The sequence below is a fragment of the Myiozetetes cayanensis genome, unplaced genomic scaffold (genome assembly GCF_022539395.1).
Source record: "Myiozetetes cayanensis isolate MyiCay16 unplaced genomic scaffold, myiCay2020 scf4, whole genome shotgun sequence".
Taxonomy (NCBI): domain Eukaryota; kingdom Metazoa; phylum Chordata; class Aves; order Passeriformes; family Tyrannidae; genus Myiozetetes; species Myiozetetes cayanensis.
In genome coordinates, this window is record NW_026087631.1 from 37,304,548 (window position 1) to 37,322,241 (window position 17,694).

The 17,694-nt window shown below is 39.1% G+C and overlaps 1 protein-coding gene across 4 annotated transcripts in view; it reads left to right on the plus strand.

Annotated features, from left to right (window-relative positions):
- TLE1 (TLE family member 1, transcriptional corepressor) overlaps window positions 1-17,694 on the plus strand; it is an 83,255-nt gene that overhangs the window by 22,804 nt on the left and 42,757 nt on the right. For 2 of the 4 annotated variants that reach the window (XM_050329728.1, XM_050329730.1), the window contains exon 6: window positions 120-224. In XM_050329728.1, coding sequence (XP_050185685.1) covers window positions 120-224 — 105 coding nt within the window. The remainder of the gene's footprint in view (window positions 1-119; window positions 225-17,694) is intronic. The other 2 variants (XM_050329731.1, XM_050329729.1) reach the window with 1 other exon arrangement.

Genomic DNA, 17,694 nt, shown 5'->3' on the forward strand with positions numbered 1-17,694 from the left:
TAGGTAGGCTGGGCTTCTGCATTCAAACTGGTTGTTCAAGTGATTGTAATCCTGGCTTGATTTGGTGTGGTCAATACTTTAACAAAAATTCCTCCCCATACCCTTTCTTCTTTTAATAGCATCAGCAACAAGTGGCCCAAGCTGTAGAACGTGCCAAACAAGTGACCATGGCTGAACTGAATGCCATCATCGGGGTACGTGGCCTTCCAGGTCTACCTCCTACAGTGTGTATAACTTGCTTTTATATCTTACAGCTTTGCTATTTTAAAAATAAAGTCTTGATATTTAACATTGTTTTGATGTCAAATGTTGCTGAAGTGTTTATGCTTCACATAGATTTTAGCAGGAGTAAAGGCAATAGTTTACTTTGTTAGAACATCATTTTATTCAGCAATGCTGCACATAACAAAACTTTCCCTGCAAGAAATATAATTATTAGGAGACTTGCTTGTTTATTTATAGGTTTTGAATGTCAGTTGATCTAGTTACTTTTGCCTCTTACTTTTTGTGACACTTGAGTTCTTGGAACCTGTACAACTATTCATTCTCTTTTTCCCCTCTCTTGTGAATCTTTCATGAATTTTAAATTAACAAGCTACTGAATAGAAACTTCACTTGCTTTTGAAGTAGTATTAATTGTCTGACACAGTGTTCTAATAGCCTTTCACCAAGAATGTGCTTTTAAATACGCTAAAAAAGTTAATACTACTTGCTTGTGACTGGTTGTCAATCACAAGTCATTTGCTTTGTATTAATGAACTTTTTGAATCATACATTCCTTCCACTGTATGAGTTATTTCTCCTACCACTAAGTGTAGAATATTTCTCATGTTTTGTGCCCTTCCAGACTAAGTGAAAGAAGTAGCTGAAACAAGAACCCGTCCTTTCTTATTTTATTCATAAAATTCATCTGCCTTGAGCAGATTCAAATTACTCATTTATCAATTTATGTTAATTGCTTGTGAGAAGATGCCCTACTGGTCTTTATAGTTCCCTCAGACACTTTGTAATGATAATTAGACATGCTGCTGTACGGATTAACAGTGCCATAGTCCAGTGACGTCTACAGACAATGGAACCAGTTAATCCATCTGTGCTTAAAATTACATCCCAACTGGAGATGAAAAAAAAAAAATAGAAGTGAAGGAGGATTAAAAGAATGAGCCTCAGCTTGAAAACGCTCCTTTCATCAGTTTCTCAATTGCAGATCTGCAGTCGGTTTGCCTGTGGTAAGCTATTGGTAGTCAATTAGGTGAAATAAACTGGGAGGGTGACCTTCATTTCCTTTTAATAGCTTTTCCTCCCTGAAATAGGGAGCTTCAGTGGATTTTCAGCTTAAATTTTATTCAAGCTGCTTTATTACACTTGACAGATTAGCTTTGCATAAACATACCCCCCCTTCAAATCTGTGCTGTTTTTCCTTCGTATCAGATTTTGACTGTTACTTAGTTGATTTGCTAATCACATCTTAGAAACCCAACACAATTACATCTGTATTTGTCAGACTCTCCTCAATGCTTTACTTGTGTAATGAATTACTTTATGAATACCTGATTTGATCTTTGAAATACAGCACATGTACACTTGTAGTATTTGATTAACAAAGATTGAACTGTACTTTCTTGTATTTTTAAAAATGAATGACTTATTTAGGATGCAAATGGAATGGAAACCCCTCTTAATGAACTAGTTCTAAAGAAGAGTTTATGCAGCAAAAGAAAATATGTATTAAAATATATTTAAAAACATTCTTGCTCCACTTGGGATAGTGCTACTTACACAAATCAAATTTTGCTCTCTCAGGCATGTCATGTACTTCTTTTTATGTCTGCACAACATAGTCTTTTAAAAGCCATAGGATCTACAAATATCACATGCAGTTAAATTTTTTTTTCTTTTTTTGAGAGTGGACGGATGTTCTTTGGAATAGAAGCCTCCACCTTTTTTGGTTTTTAATTGTCTAATATTTCACCTGAATAGATACTTCCCCGTGTCTTTTGAAAGAATTCCGAATGATGCGATACAAATCTAAAACTGTGAATGAGGAAATTAACACACTGGGCACAAAGTTTGTTACACCACGTAGATGCATGCATATACATAATGCTAAAATTAGAGGTACATCCCAGTGATCTTTTGTGGTCTTATTAATCAATAATTATCTTGTGCTGCACAATAAGTTTCATGCTCTGACATATGCTTGGGTTTGTTTGAAAGGGATGGTGTGTGTCCTGGAAAATCTGAATAGCGTAAAATCAGGTTGACAATTCAGTGGACCTTTGCTCCCTCTCACTGAGCACTAAGGGTGTCAAGCCCTTTCCCCAGAGGAGAGGACGCATCAGAGGCTTGTCTGTTCCTACAAGCAGCAGCTGCACTGAGGCTGAGCACAGCACAGTTTGATAGCAGCTGTCAGTATTGTTCAGGGACCCAACTTAGTGTAAAGAACTGTGGAAAGGCCATGCTGCTAAGGCCTTTCAAGATAAGAAAAGATACATTAATTTAACAGTTTAGATACCTATTATGAGCATGAAAGGTCATGAAACGTCTTTTTAGAATGCAAATAGGCTGGACCAATTTGTAATGGTAGAGGATGCAATCGAGTAGCCTCTGGTGTCATGCTACTGAGGATACTTATATATGATAAATTTTGAGGATAGAAGGAAAGTTTAATTTTCCTAGCTCATGTTCACTTGTATGGTTTCCCTTGACTAAATAAAATTCTGCATTTTTTTCAGGATTTGGTTTCTTTCCCCCTCTTTCGTTTCTGTCCATACAGACCATTGTTTCCTGACATTAGATAATTCAGGAGTTTTGCAATTGGCTTACTTGAGTTAGAGCAATTCTGTTTCTGCTGTGCTGTGTGTGAATTTTGGAAGGGAACAAAGACTTTAATTACTGGGAATAATGTTTTGAAATGCAAAATGGTTTTGAACTATTTTTATTTTATACTTTTTTTATTACAAATTAAAAAGATGGTGGCCTATTAGAGAACAGATTGTGAGGGTAGAGACTTAGAGTCTCACAGGACTGAGATTTTTCAGAGAATTTGCCTACAAAGTCCAAAGCCAGGCTTTGGAATCGGTGTATACTAAGCACATACAAAGCAGAATTAATAAATTGACACCTCTTTAAAAAAAATCATAATGGTTGGACTCAGTGAGCTTGCAAGCAGTGCTAATCCTGTGTGTTGATTAAAAATTTTTCCTTCAGGAAAAAAACATGGATGGTATTGGATTATCAAGAGTCATCCACTGACCTTGTACTTATCCTGAATGTTCTTTAAGGGTTTAACTTTCGGCCATGGGGTAGCAGTGTAGCTAAACAACCTCCTTTTCAATTTTTTAAAAAGGCATTTGTATTAGAATGAAGTAGCAATTTCATTAGATGGATAATAAGCAAAGCAGAAACCTTAGACTAAAAAAATAAGTGCACCCATAACTAAATCCTTGGCATTGCTGCAGCTGGGCAGTGTCCTCTTCTGGGGTTAAGGAAAAATACAGATAGTGGTATGAAATAATTAGGTAGATTATTATGATTTAACTTGAAAGGGTTTTTTGGTTCCTTTGTGAGTGCTTTTTTTCTTCTTTGTTTTGTTGGTTTTGGTTTTTTTGAGGGGTTCCTTGTTTTCTTGATATAGGCTCTGTCTAGAAGACCACAGGTACTCAAAGTTCATGTTATCAGTTATAAGGGACAGTTAAATTGGTATGCCTAGGTGTGAATGCAAAATTTATTAGATTTATTTTCTACTCAATAAACTAGTTTAATTGGTAGAATATGCTAATTATATGAATAAGAAATGCAAGCAGCAAACTGGAAACTTTCTTTCGCATTGCATTTTTGATGCATGATTTCAGCATACCACTTAGAAGCCAGGTATACCTTATTTTGCCTTTTGAGGTGGGTTGCTAATGATTCAGTGAAATATGTATCTTTTGGATTGACAGTGCTCCCGAGACAGATTGAGTTGTTGGCCTCTGAGAGGCCTCTCCACTGTTGCATGAGTGATTGGCTAAAGGATTAGCAAGATGTGGGATTATTTTTTCTCTCTTGGCTGTGGTTGCCAGCTATCTCTGGGATTGTAGTGTGTGAAGCTTAAGAGGATGAGGTTAACCTCTTGAGGGTTTATTCTTATGAGTGTGTAGTTAATCCTTAGAAAGCCTATAAATAACTAGGCTGTATGTTTCATTATAAAATAGAAATACAGACTAGAGCAGAAATGAATGCAGAACTTAGTGCAAGGGAAGAGCTAAGCAGCTGTAGCATTACTTTAGATCCTTCTCAGCCTTGATCTGCATTATGTGCTGAGGGAGGGGAAATTGCCTAGTTGTTTTAAATTAAATAAAATGAGATCTAATGAGCACAAGACACTGTCTTCACTTTTAACATAAACTAACCACCATTCTAAATTACTAAACTCTTGCAATAGGAGCTCTATTGCATGGTAACATCCTGGGTTATCCTTCATATTTTAAAACACATAGAAATCTTAATTATGTCCTAGGATTCTGTCATGGTGGCTGCTTTTAGAATACAAAGGCTCCATGCTAAAGCAGCAGAGGAAAGTAATGTCAGCATGACAGTCCCTATTCTCAAAAGACCAGTTCCTGAGAAATGGTCAGATTTTTATTGTTAGTGCCACTAGGTACCGAGGAAAAATAAGAAAGCATTATTGATGTGTATTGGTAGCTTGACCTGCTCAGAAGATCGGAGAGGAGGTGTGTAAAATATGAATAAATAAATAGTGTTAACCAAACTTGTCTTCCACTTGATACACACACCACCAGCCCCCACCCCCACCCCATGCACTAGAGACTGAGAAGGAAACAGAAAACCTTGGAGCAGTAATATAGAGGAGGGTAGTATCTAAATGAGGCAATAGTCTGCAGAAGAAGTTGTCCTCAGTCATTCTGGAGAGGGCAAAATCGCATCCAGTTAAACAGAACTGAATTGTGTGCTAGACCTCCCTTGTCTTGCAAGGTTTCCTGTGGGGTGGATGGAAAAGGCTGCATATGGAATCTTGGCCAAAAAGAAAAACAAAAGATCTTTAGTTGGCTCTCTCATCTAGATCTAGTATCTAAGCTGCAAGTCAAAAGTGAAACCAAATATATGGTTACAATTTTGTGAAGCTTAACAGCTTTCAGGAAAGGAGTGAAAGGATGATGGCTGGACAGAAATATGGTTAGCTAGAGCTTAAATATGAAGATATGCAGCTACAACTGTGAATGCAGAAAGAAGGTAGATTCTTAAGAGATAGCAGGTGAGGTACCAACTCAGTGAGCTGCTACCACTTCCTAGATTACTTTCTACTGAGCAGGTGTTGGGGATATGGCATGTAAACACTGAATGGTGTAGAGCTCTGAGCAGGACAGAGATGCAGAGGGAGTGCTAAAATTAGAAAATCGTGTATGCAGTAATAGTGAACAAAAAAAAAAGACATGCAATGGATTGTGTGGTTTCAGGAAGAGTTAGGTAGATAGAAGCTGGGGAGATTAATTTTGTGAACTTGGCTCCAAGTGATTATGTTAGACTGGTTTAGAAAGAATAGTTCTGGTGGAATGGAAGTGACTAAAGTAGGCTCAAAATGCTGGAATAGTACAGTTCAAGGCAAGAATTTGCAGCAGATATGTTCAGTGAGCTTTAATACAGACAATGTGGAAGGGCTACTGAAAGACAAAATGGATGTTAGGCATGGGTTTGCTTTTGAATGTGGTTGGAGCAGTGTCTATGTGTATTTGTATATGTAATTGACACAGAGGGTAACTGATTTAATCCTAGAGGAAAGGATTACTTCCTCTAGAAAGTGATTCAATCCACCTCTCTTGATTAAAGTATATTCAGGCAGAATAGCTTTCCATGTTTGAAGATACAGATAAAGTAGATAATGTTCACAAAACCTAAGTTATTAAATAAGTAAAAGGAGACACACTGAAGAGAACATAATTTATTCTCTCCTACAAATGTCTGCTTTGTGTTCATATTTCAAGTAAGATAAGTGGGGGAATTGTAGCAGGTGAAGAGTCAGTAGGCTGAGATAAAAAATGATGTGACTTTACATTCTCATCTTGAAAGTAGTGTGAAATACAACAGGTTTGGAGGAGGAAGGAGCTGGACAGGAAGATTGAATTGGTTGGCCCACACAGAAGAAAAATTCCGCTTGGACTGCATATGAGGAGAAATCAAATGCAAAGAAGTTAGTTGAATAAGGATGAAGTGTGTTTATGTTCATGGAGTTGTCCCGTATCAGTGTGAGTAGGGGTAGAGAAAGTTGTTGGGAGTTTATATGTTGAATTACGTAGGGCTCTAAGTTGCCCTAATTTGCAGTAGGAGAGAGGTGCAAAGAATGAACCATACAGATTTTGAGAAGCAAACACTGATACACTGAAGTGAACTAATGGTCACTGTGCAGATGGGAGTGATGTGGACTTCGGACTTCACCGGCAAAATAGCCTCTAAGTGCGTGAGAGGGACAAAAAAGGAGTCAATGGGAGTAGGAAGGTGCAGAGAGACTGGAGGAACATAGAGGGGAACATAAGTGTTAAAAGTAATAAACATTGGAAATGTGCAAGAAAACAGCATCATACAAACAAAACTGCTGTGCTTTTCACAGGGGAAGAGCAAGACAAAACATAGGCACTGTGTAGGAGGACTGGAATAGCTTGCTTTCCTTATTCTTGCACAGAGTCAGGCTACTGTAGGCATTTGGGATAACTTTAGAAAACATTAAAGATGGGGCAAAGAGACAGTTTTTACAGCATTTGGTGGTAATTCTTCAAAATGCATAAGAGTTTGTATCAGTTACAGAATTCCTGTTATCTAATAACCACGTTATTTTTTAATTTTTCAAAGTACTTGTTGAATTACCAAGATTGCTGTCTTGTATAATACTTAATTGCCTGAGAATATTCAGTGTTTATAAAGGTACTGGCTACCTAGCTCTTCAAATCAAATACTGACAAGCAGTAGTATTGAGGAAGTAAAAGCAAGAATTAGCAAAAGTGAATTACTCAAATGCGTGGTCAGAAGTGATCATTGTTTGGCATGTTGAAGTTGTTATGGAATTTAGAGGACACTTACAAGGATCTGGCCTGTGGCTTGGAACATTAAATAAAAATTGATGTAATGCTTTTCTTATGACTGTCATATTTTTTCAATTTTTGATTCTGAGATGTTTTTGTAGTTAGTAGTGGCTTGGACAAAAGGATGATGACTATAATTTCAAGTCTTGTATTTAACTTCTGGATTTTAATTTACCAAAAAGCCTTGCTACTTAAGGCATTACTGTTTTCAAGTTCAGCAGGAGTTAAATTTCTGGAGACTAAAAGAACCTGGAAGGAAAATAGATACTTTCTAAGATAATCACATGTCAGTAATAAAACCTCCTAGAGTAATATCTGTAAGCCATTTCCAAACTGGTGCATGCTTGAACTAGTTGTTTCTGGATGCTGTGCAGCAGGAGCATGCTTTTGAAGTGTTGTTGGATGGTGGTGGTATGCTAACAGTAGCTAAAAAGGCAAATACATAGGTTTTAGGTTAGAAGGTGAGTAGTAGCCGGAATTTATAGTGGCACAGAAAAGAAATGTGCTGGCAGTTTCTCCAGACCAGAAGCAATGTGTGTTGACAGCTTCATTCTAGAGACTTAAGGCTTGCATCTGAGTCTTCAGAGAAAGCAATATGTACTTTTTTAAAATTAAAGGAAAGCTTTGTTCTTGAACTGACTTGCATTGACTGTGATCAGAGGAATGTGGGTGGTTTCAGATAACCAGCCCTTATCTTGTCAGGACCAAGAGAATTTAAGGTCAACTTCTGTGATTTATAGATGGTGGTTTAGAATTTGTTGCTTTTGTTTAGAGTCTGGCATGTCCTTTGGTGAAGCCATGTTTTCCTGAACAAGGATAATTTTTTCTGTGGTGACTCACTACGCCTTCTGCCCTGTGGCATCTGTCTTGTATAAAGGCTTCTCTGACTCCTCCATTGTTGCAGTCTTTTTCCTCTGGTTGCCTTCAGTTTTACTGTTCATTCCATATTTCTTCAGAATTTGGCATAAGGAAAGGAAACCCTCCAACATAATTTAATTGAAGAAAAAAAGAAAAAAGCTGAATTACATGATTAGTACAAGAAACCTTAAAAACTTGGTCTTCTGAGAAATTTTTTTTTTTTCTATAAAATTTTTGAGACAGGAACGGTGTCCCTGTAATACGTATTGTTAGAAAAATAACTATATGTACAAACATAAAAATATAAAAAATCAATATATATGTAACATATGTTATATATTGTACATGCTATCCTGTATATTCATATATAATATAAAATATTGTGCATACGTCATATATATCCTATGTGTGGGGGGGTGTACATATATAAGCTTGTACTAGCATAAGGGCTTCTTTAGTTTGTGGGCTGCTTGATTTGTTGCCAGTACAACTGCTGATACAAGCTTTACTCATGATTCAGTGGGTCTGCATGTGGTACAACCTACAGAGTTTTAGGTTGATTTGCAGTGCCTTAAAGCACAGAGGAGGAAAGAAAGCCCTTTTCTGTTGGCAAAAGCCCTTGTGTGGATGCAGCTACACCAGTGGAGTGCTAATGCACCTTGGGGAGAAGATGTCACTGAACTGGAAGAATTCCATTTGCTGGCAATGCCCTGCATCCTCGCTGCAGGGCTCTGCCTGCATGGGATGCGATGATTTGCAGAGGCTTCAGAGCGAAGCTAGGCTGCCGGTGCAGATCTGCTCTGGTGAAAGTACCAGTCATGCTTGCAGCACTGTATAATTATTCCCTCTATGTCAATGGGACGTTAGAAATCCTGTCATTAAAGAATTATCGCTAAAAATTTGTTAAACAGTTAATTGCTGATCGCTGTAGTGGAACAACAGCTGATGTGCTTATTTACTGGGTGCAGTGACAAATCGTTTGGGTGGGGTCAACCCACATCTGTCATTTACTGTTTCCAAAAGTGATCTGAAGTGTATTATGTCTTATCTTTCTAATTGTGGTGCGTGGGCTTGAAAATGCCAGAAGGAAGGGCAGTGAAACCTAGCTGTTTACAGCAAGACAGGAAGGCACAGCAAAGACAAGAGTTGCTGCTCAGATTTGTACTAAGGGAAAGATAGAGTCCTTTCTCCCTTGCAGCCTATACTTCTGTGATGTATAGTGGTAATATGGGAACTAATCAATGGTTCATAACCTACCCTTGAAAATTAATTTTAATTTGCTCTTTGAATTATATTGGGAAACATTGAAGACCTGTTTCTTAGTTCTGTAAGTGTAAAGTAATAAAATTTACAGTATAATAATAATGGCCAGTCTTCGCGAGCGAAGATCCGGGGAAGGTCTTTCCACCTTCCAGCCTGCGCATTGGATTTTTTAGGTGAGACACAGTGTGCGCGGAACTGAGCCCACCCTTTAATCCTAAGGTTCATCTGCCGGGGCCAAGCGAGCTTGGACGGTGGCAGCGAGGTCCTTAGGACGTAGGTGGGTTGCCTTTAAGGGTTAACGAGCTCCACCTGCTCGGGAGTGGCCCTGACCGGGAATCGAACCCGGGTCTCCGCGGTGACAGCGCCACGCCCTTAACCACTAGACCACCAGGGGCTCCCTAAAATTTACAGTACATAAAATTTAAAAATAGAATCTTGTGATTCAACAAATCAGTACACTATGTGTGTACTGGTACTGGCCACATAGCTGAAGCCTTTCTCATTTTGGAAGACTTCTTTGTTTTTCCCGTCTTTTAAATTTCTCATGAAAACAAAGTATTTTAGTATACAAGCTAAAGAATATATTTACACACTCAGAATCACAGAATGGGTAAGGCTGGAAGAGACCACAGTGGGACATCCGGTCAAGCAGTCTTCCTAGAGCATGGATTGCACAGGATTGCATTCAGGTGTATTTTGAGTATCTCCTGTGAGAGAGACTCCGTGACCTCTGTGGACAATCTATCCAGTGCATAATCACCTACACAGTAAACAAGTTCTTCCTTGTGTTCAGGTGGAACTTTTCTATGCATTTATTTCTGCCTCTTGTCAGAGGTGTGGCTTGGCAGCAATGAGAAGAGCCCGGCTACATCCTTTTGGCACCCTCCCTTCAGATACTTAGAGACATTGATGAGGTCCCCTCTTAGTCATGTCTTCTCAAGGCTGAACAGGCCCAACTCTCTCAGCCTTTCCTCGTAAATGAGGTGCTCCTGTCCCCTAATCACCTTCGTAACTGCTGGGCTCATTCCATGAGCTCCATGTCTCTTGTCCTGAGAAGCCCAGAACTTGACACAGCATTCCATATGTGGCCTCATGGGGCTGAGTAAAGGGGCAGGATCACTTCCCTCAACCTGCTGGCAAAGCTCTTCTTAATGTACCCGAGGATTCCCTTGGCCTTCTTGGCCACCAAGGCACACTGCTGGCTCACAGAAAGCTTGGGCTTCGTATTGAACCTTTAGGAATACCACCAGTGCCAGGCCTCCAGCTAGACCCTGTGCCTCTGATTATGGCCCTCTGGTATCTGCTGTTCAGCTGTTTCCTAATCCACCTCACTGTCCACTCATCAGGACCACACTTTCTGTGTTTGCTTATGAGGATGTTATGAGAGATTTTGTATCTTTATATCTTACATAAGGCACTTTGAAAAAAGTTTTCCTGTTGTATTAATTGAAAACTGAGTTTAGAGTTTTATTAGGTAGATGCAACAAGGGTTAACTGCTTTGACCCTTGTTGACTGTCTTGGTTGCCTACTTTGGGCCTTCTGTAGGTGACCAGTTGTTTACTGGACCCATATTGGAATCTGTGTTCTCCTCCTGTGTTAATTGTGGAATAGCATTTCTCTTGAACTACACCAATCAATAGATATATAGCTTTGTTTCAGGTAAGTTACTGTGGCAACTTCATGACTCCCACTAACTTTTAGTTTCTTTCTTTAAATAAAAAACTATTAACCTTTTTGAGCAAGGGTATAGATAATTAGAATTATGCTTGTAAGTGTACTAACTTTCCTTACTTTAGCAACATTTAAAGAATGTAACTTAATCTTGCTAAAGAAGGGAGAAAAACACTAGAGATGGACAGGTATAGTATTCTATGGCAAAACTGTAACACATGTGTAAAAGAAATGCGTTTTGCAAGGAGACAGGAATGCATGAGTGTAAAAGTGTAGTGAGAGCATAAAGGGATCTTTTTAATCTTCATCAGCATTGCTTTTCCTTCTTTTTTTTCTGAATAACAGTGAGAAAAGACTTGATTCCTAAGGGAAGATCCCATAGCAGAGGACTGAAAGTGAATTTTGAGAAAGGAATTTAGTGACCAAGTAGAAAAGGATTTAAGAAAAGAAAGCACATAAAAGGCTAATTGGGAACCATAAAGTTTATGTTATTCTGAAATAACTTCATGGATTACTTTGGATGTGTGTTGCTGGATGTCCTATATTGGATTTTTATTTAATAGTTAAAGTGATAGAAGGGCTTAGTGTCCTAATAATCACTGTATCAACAGTGCAGTAAAATACAACTTCTCAACCTTATTTCAGTTACTTGAGAGTTGAAGATAATTTGTGAAAAAAGGACTTCTTGGTGAGTTTGTGTGTGTGTCTGTCAAGCTACCTTTATCCCAGTATAGCATCAGTTTTCTGGTTTCTTGAGAGACAATTTATGTGACCCTTCACTGCTTAAAACAAGTTGTTGTTCAATTGATACTTCTTAATGTTGTGTTGTCTGAACAAGTGAAAACAAGAAATGTGAAAAACTTTGAAGAGCCTTCTGTTCAGAAATCTAGCAAAATGAAGAAAACTTACATCTTTTTGATTTGGATATTTGCTTTCTGACATTAATTCTCTTCACAGAAAAGCTGTGGATTTTTGGTTGGTTGGGTTTTTTTTTGTTTGTTTTTTTCTTTTTTGGTGGGAGTAGAAAAATCAGTGTTAAGACCCAAAGTCACTACCCTATGTATCTTCCCTAATAAAGCGAGAAAAGGAAACATGATTTTTCCCATGAGACAGTTAGGCCTTTAAATAATCATGCCAATGTCAGACAAATTCTGTATATGTGACTTATATGGCTTTGAATAGCTATTGCCAATATTGTCCTTTTATGGACTTAAATTTCTGTAGTAAAATGACATTTCTTGTGGTTTATATAGATGGAAGAGACTTGCTGAAGACATTGTTCTTTGTTTCTGAAGGGACATTCTCTTCCCACATTAGGCACTGTGGCTTGTTCACAAAAGGGTAGTTTCCAAACAGCTTATACAAAACCACGTTCTTGGCTCATTAGCTAGAGATGCAGTGGTTGGCACTTTGAAATTTATTTACTATAGTCCAGTGTAGTTTTCTATCTATAAGAATAAAGGATTTACAAGAAGAGGAAGAAAGGAAATCAAATCAACCAAAATAAACAGATATTTGAAAGGAATGAAGTAGAAAATGAAGAAATTATAGTAGTATCTGACTCTCATTTTTCTAGAACACATTTAAACAGAAAGAAAGCAGTAAGGAACAAGAATTGGCACAAGGTCTGGTGGAAGGCCTGTCACTAGCAGTGACATCAGTGGAGGGCTACAAAGATGGTTAAGGAACTAGACCATTTCTCCTATGAGGAAATGCTGACAGCCTGGGGCCTGTTTGGCCTTGAAAAGACGTGACAGGGAGGATCTCATCTATGTCCATAAGTATCTGAAGGGAGTGTATCAACAGGATTGAACCAGGCTGTTTTTGGTGGTGCCAAGCAATAGGACTTGAGGAAACAGGCAGAAACTGATGCACAGGAAGTTCTACCTGAACATGTGGAAGAACTTCTTTGCTGTGTGGGTGAGCAAACACTGGAACAGATTGTCCAGAGAGGTTGTGGAGTCTCCCTCACTGGAGATACTCAAGAACGCTCTGGATGCGATCCCAGGCAATGTGCTCTAGGGTGGCCCTGCTTGAGCAGGGAGGTTGGGCCCGATGTCTTACTGTGGTCCTTTCCAACCTGACCAACTCTGTGATTCTGGAATGGCATAGTCACAGAATGCTTGAGGTTAGAAGGAACCACTGGACGTCATCTGATCCCCTTGCCCTTGCTTAAACAGGACCACCTAGAGCCAGTTATGCAGGAGCATGTCCATATGGCTTTTAAGTACCTTCAAGGATGGAAACTCCACAACCTCCTTGGGCAGCCTGTGCAAGCATGTTCTGATGTTTAGGAGCAACCTCTCATGTTTCCAGTCTGTGCCCATTGCCTCTTATCTTGTCATTGGGCCATCCAGTGATGGGACATAAAGATAAGGGACTGGAGCATCTTGCATATGAGAACAGGCTCAGAGAGCTGGGACTACTTAGCCATCTCTAGGCTCATTGTTACATGCGCTCTATTTTGTCCATGTACCTTGTACGGGGAGGCCTAGAACTGCCCACCATAATCCAGATGTGGCCTCAACAGTGATGAGTAGAGGGGAAGGATCCCCTTCCTCAACTCCCTGGCAATACTTTGTCTAATGCAACCCAGCATGTCATTCACCTGCTTTACCAGAAGGGCACATTGCTGGCTCATGACCAACGTGGTCTGCCAGGGCCTTTTCTGCAAAGCTGCTTTCTAGCTGGGTGGACAGTATCTATATATGGGATTGTTCCCACTAGTGCAGGGTTTTGCACTTCCCCTTGTTGAACTTTGTGAGGTTCCTGTAAGTCCATTTTTTCCAGCCTGTTGAGGTCTCTGTGAACCTTTAAAGATGTCCACCTTTAAAGTACAACCACCTACCATGGGCAGGGACAGGTTCCACTAGACCAAATTGCTCAAAACCCCATCCAACCTGGCTTTGATGGGGCATCTGGTATCACCACCCACACAGTAAAAATTTCTTTTCATATGTTCAATCTAAGCTTAGTATGCTTCAGTGTAAAACCATTGCCCCTTGTCCTGCCACTACATACCCTGGTAAAAAGTCTCTTTCCATTTTCTTATAGACTCACTTTGTATATTGAAAGGTCACAGTAAGGTGTCCTTGGAGCCTTCAGGCTGAACAACGCCAACTCTCTGTCTTTTTTCTTAGGAAAGAAAAACCCTCTCAGAACATTTTTGTGGGCCTTTAGCAGGTCAATGTCTTTCTTGCACTGTGAACCCCAGAGCTGAGCATGATATTTCAGGTAGGCACCTCATAACGGGGGAGTAGAGTGGAAGAATCACCTCCCTTGACCCGCTAGCCACAATTCTTCTCATGCAGCCCAGGATACTTTCTGGGCTGCAGGTGCATACTACTGGTATGTGACAAATGGTTTACCTACTGGCACTCCCAAGTCCTTCTCAGCAGGGCTTCATCCCCCATCTTCATCCTCAAGTCTGTCCTGTTGCTGGGAATTGCCCCAACTCAGATGCAGGACCTTGCACTTGGCCTTGCTGAACCTCTGAGATTCACATGGGCCCACTTCTCTGGCTGTCAAAGTTTATCTGGATGGTACTCCTTCCCTTAAGTGAATCAATTGTACCACACAGCTTGGTGTCATCTGCAAATCTGCAGAGGATGCACTGAGTCCCATTAGCTGTGTGTTGGTCACAGAATGGACTCCTTGAGAGACACCATTAGTTTCTGGTTTCCACAGAGGTGTGAAGCCATTGGCTCTTTGAATTGAGTCTCGTTGGCTCTTCAGATGCAGTCATCCAGCCAGTTCCTCATTCATATAATAGTCCATCCCTCAATGCCATATCTCCAATTTAGCATCTAGAATTTTGTGAGGGACCATATCAAAGGCATCCCAGAAGTCTTGAGTAGATAGCATCTGTTGCTATTCCTATGTCCATGGATAGAATCACTCTATTATAGAAGAATGGGAATATATTCTTAAGCGAGATTGCTTGTTGTTCTGCAATATGTTCTTCCCAGTAGCTGAAATACTCTTTGGCAAGTATGTACAAGAATTTAAATGCAAGTATTAATTAATGGCTTAGACTGTGTAATGAGTTTCCTCTTACCAGATTTGACTGTTGGTAATGTGGGTTGTGTGTGCAGGGGTTTTGGGTTTTTTAGGTTGGGTCAGAAAACTGGAGGCAACAGAAGCATAGTGTTGAGTTATTTCCTTTTTTTGGAAGGTTATGTTTGCAATGATGATTTTAAGAATATTTCTAAATAGTGAGGGAAAAGGTTATTCCTCAGTCAACTACCTATGTGTGCTCAGAGAGTGGCCCTCTTATATTTGTTGGCCATAGACATTTAATGCAGGCTCTCACTTCCTTCTGTTATTTAAGCAAGCAAATTAAAAACCTGAAGATTTCCCTTTGGGAAGGAAGAGAATATGGCAATGAAAGTGAACACAGTAACGCATGTTTTGCTCTCATGTCTTTCTGCCTGTTTAAGTGTCATGAAATCACATTTCTTCAGTTTTACAGAAGGTGACATGAAGTAGTGTCTTTTACATTTTAGGTCTCTGAATGGCTTCTGCACTTGCCAGATATTTTTTTCAGAACACATATAGGGAGCCTGGGGAAATCTGTTGATAGCATTACTGGTGCTAGTGCTGATAAGATTTTGGAAATTTTTCTTCTCTCAGTTGTTTATTTAAAAGGATGCAAGAGAAGACAGCTATTGTAGTTTGGGACTAGGCATAATGTTTTCTCCACATGATTTGCAATCGCATCTGAATTTTTGATTCAATGCTTTTCAACAGCTAATGTACATCACACATCTGTTTAAGAACCGTACAATGCTCTTAACTGTTTAAAGATAGGAATTCAAAATCAAATTTTTAAGTAAAAAAGGTGTTTAAGAAAATTAGGTGTTTCTGACCTCAACAGAGCAATTTTAGTGTGGGGAGTGGGAACTTGTGCTCTATTTTGATAAGCAAGGAGCCTAAAGGAGTTTAATTAATTGTTTAATTATAGGAAATGTTTCACAAAGACATACTACTCTTACTGCTGCAAGTCATTGTCAGGGATCAAAAACATAATTCCAAATTTTATGTCCTGATTAAAGATCTCTTTATAACTGGACTTTACCTACAATGTTAGAGGTGAAAAGCTGTACTATCTTTGAAATTGTTAAGAGGTGCTTGCTCAGAGAAGCAAATCCTGTGGTTTTTAGATGTTTATTTTTAGGTCTTTATGGTTTGGTTATGGGGATACTGGGAAAAAAATCTGAGGCAAGAAAACCTACATCTAGACAGTATAGTAATATGAGTTTGTAATTCCTTTTCTCCATTTGCAAATATGAAGAACTTCTGGTTTTGCAGCAATATGGTGGGTGAACTACTGATGTTTTTAAAATCACTGCTGTGGCTAATTATCTCAGTGCAGTCACTTAAGTATGCATCATTGCACTCTTCTCTACCTTCCCACTTCCCTCTGAAAGTGGACACAGCCCTTGCTCTGCAAGTAATGATAATAATTGGTAGTAAGACAGACCTGTTACTCATCCTTTTTTGAGCACATTTCTTATGGCAGATGTCTAGTTTTTAATTAACTGATAATGAACATGCCTAGTAGACCATGATACTGCTGCCAACTTAACCCGTTTTATATCTCACTGCTGCTTAGCTCTTAAAAGGCTACAGAGCAGGCATTAGTGCCTTTGAAGTGTTGGGAAAGTGAATATATGCATAAAATAATTGTTTCTAGGAACTACTATGGCAAATGTTTAGTTACTAAATACATCTGGTGAATGCTGCTGTTATCCATCTCCCTGGTCATTAGTTCTTCCTTTGTGTGCAGCATATATTCCTTTTATTCCTTCCAGAAAGAGAATACAATATACTTTTAACAATTCAAGCTTTTTAAATAAAAAGAGTATGAGCTTCTGGAAAGGATCATCTTTATGTGTTAGGGAGAACTTTAAACCTATTATCAATAGCTAATATATAAGCTGCAAATCAATAAACTAAAGTCTTATACAGCACCTCAGATAATAAACATGAAATCCTAAAATAGCTTTGGTGGCTTAACCATGCTCAGATTTTCAGTCTTAAGTTGGTTTAATTTAGGGCCATATTTAAGGATCTTTGTGTACCACGTCCCTAAGCTTCAAGAGTGTGCAGAGCAGCTTTGCAATGCACTTGCAGCTCTCATGCTCTATACCTTACACTGAACAGTGTTCCCCACTGTCCCTGTGCAGTACTGTCAGAGAACACTGGACAGCACTTCTCAGTATGTGCTTTTAGCTTAAGAACAGGGGATTAATCTGTTGCTCATTTCTTGGACTTTCAAAATGTAGGGTGTGTAGGCTACTAAGCAGAGCCAGGGAAAAGATAGGTAATGTGCCTGTAAGTATTTCTTAAGCTGTTAACCTGTGCTTCCTGAAATCGAGTGGAATGACTTGTTTGCTAATTAAACCAAGTAAGAGTTGCATAGATAAGGGCAATCTTCATACATTTCTTGAACAGTAGAAATAAGAATGGAAACAACTTCTTTTCTCTGTTTGAACCTTCCCATGATCACACTGCAAAAGAAACTAATTTGAGTTCACTACTGGAGAAGGGAGGAGGCTTTTCTCCACAAAACCAATTTTGAAGGAATAAATCACTTTTTATTCTCAGGCAATTGCAAGCTACAATTAGGTAATCAAAGGTGATAGTGCAGCTAGGGACAAGTAAGACCAGTGCTGTCAATGCTGCACAGCACTGCTGATTCATGTTTTCTCATAGCTAGAGTGCAGATGACTGACCTGGTTGAAGTGAACAATGAGAAAGGGGATGACTAAGATATACCATCTCTGAGAGAGCTTGCCAAAACATCAGGTTATCAGATTATTG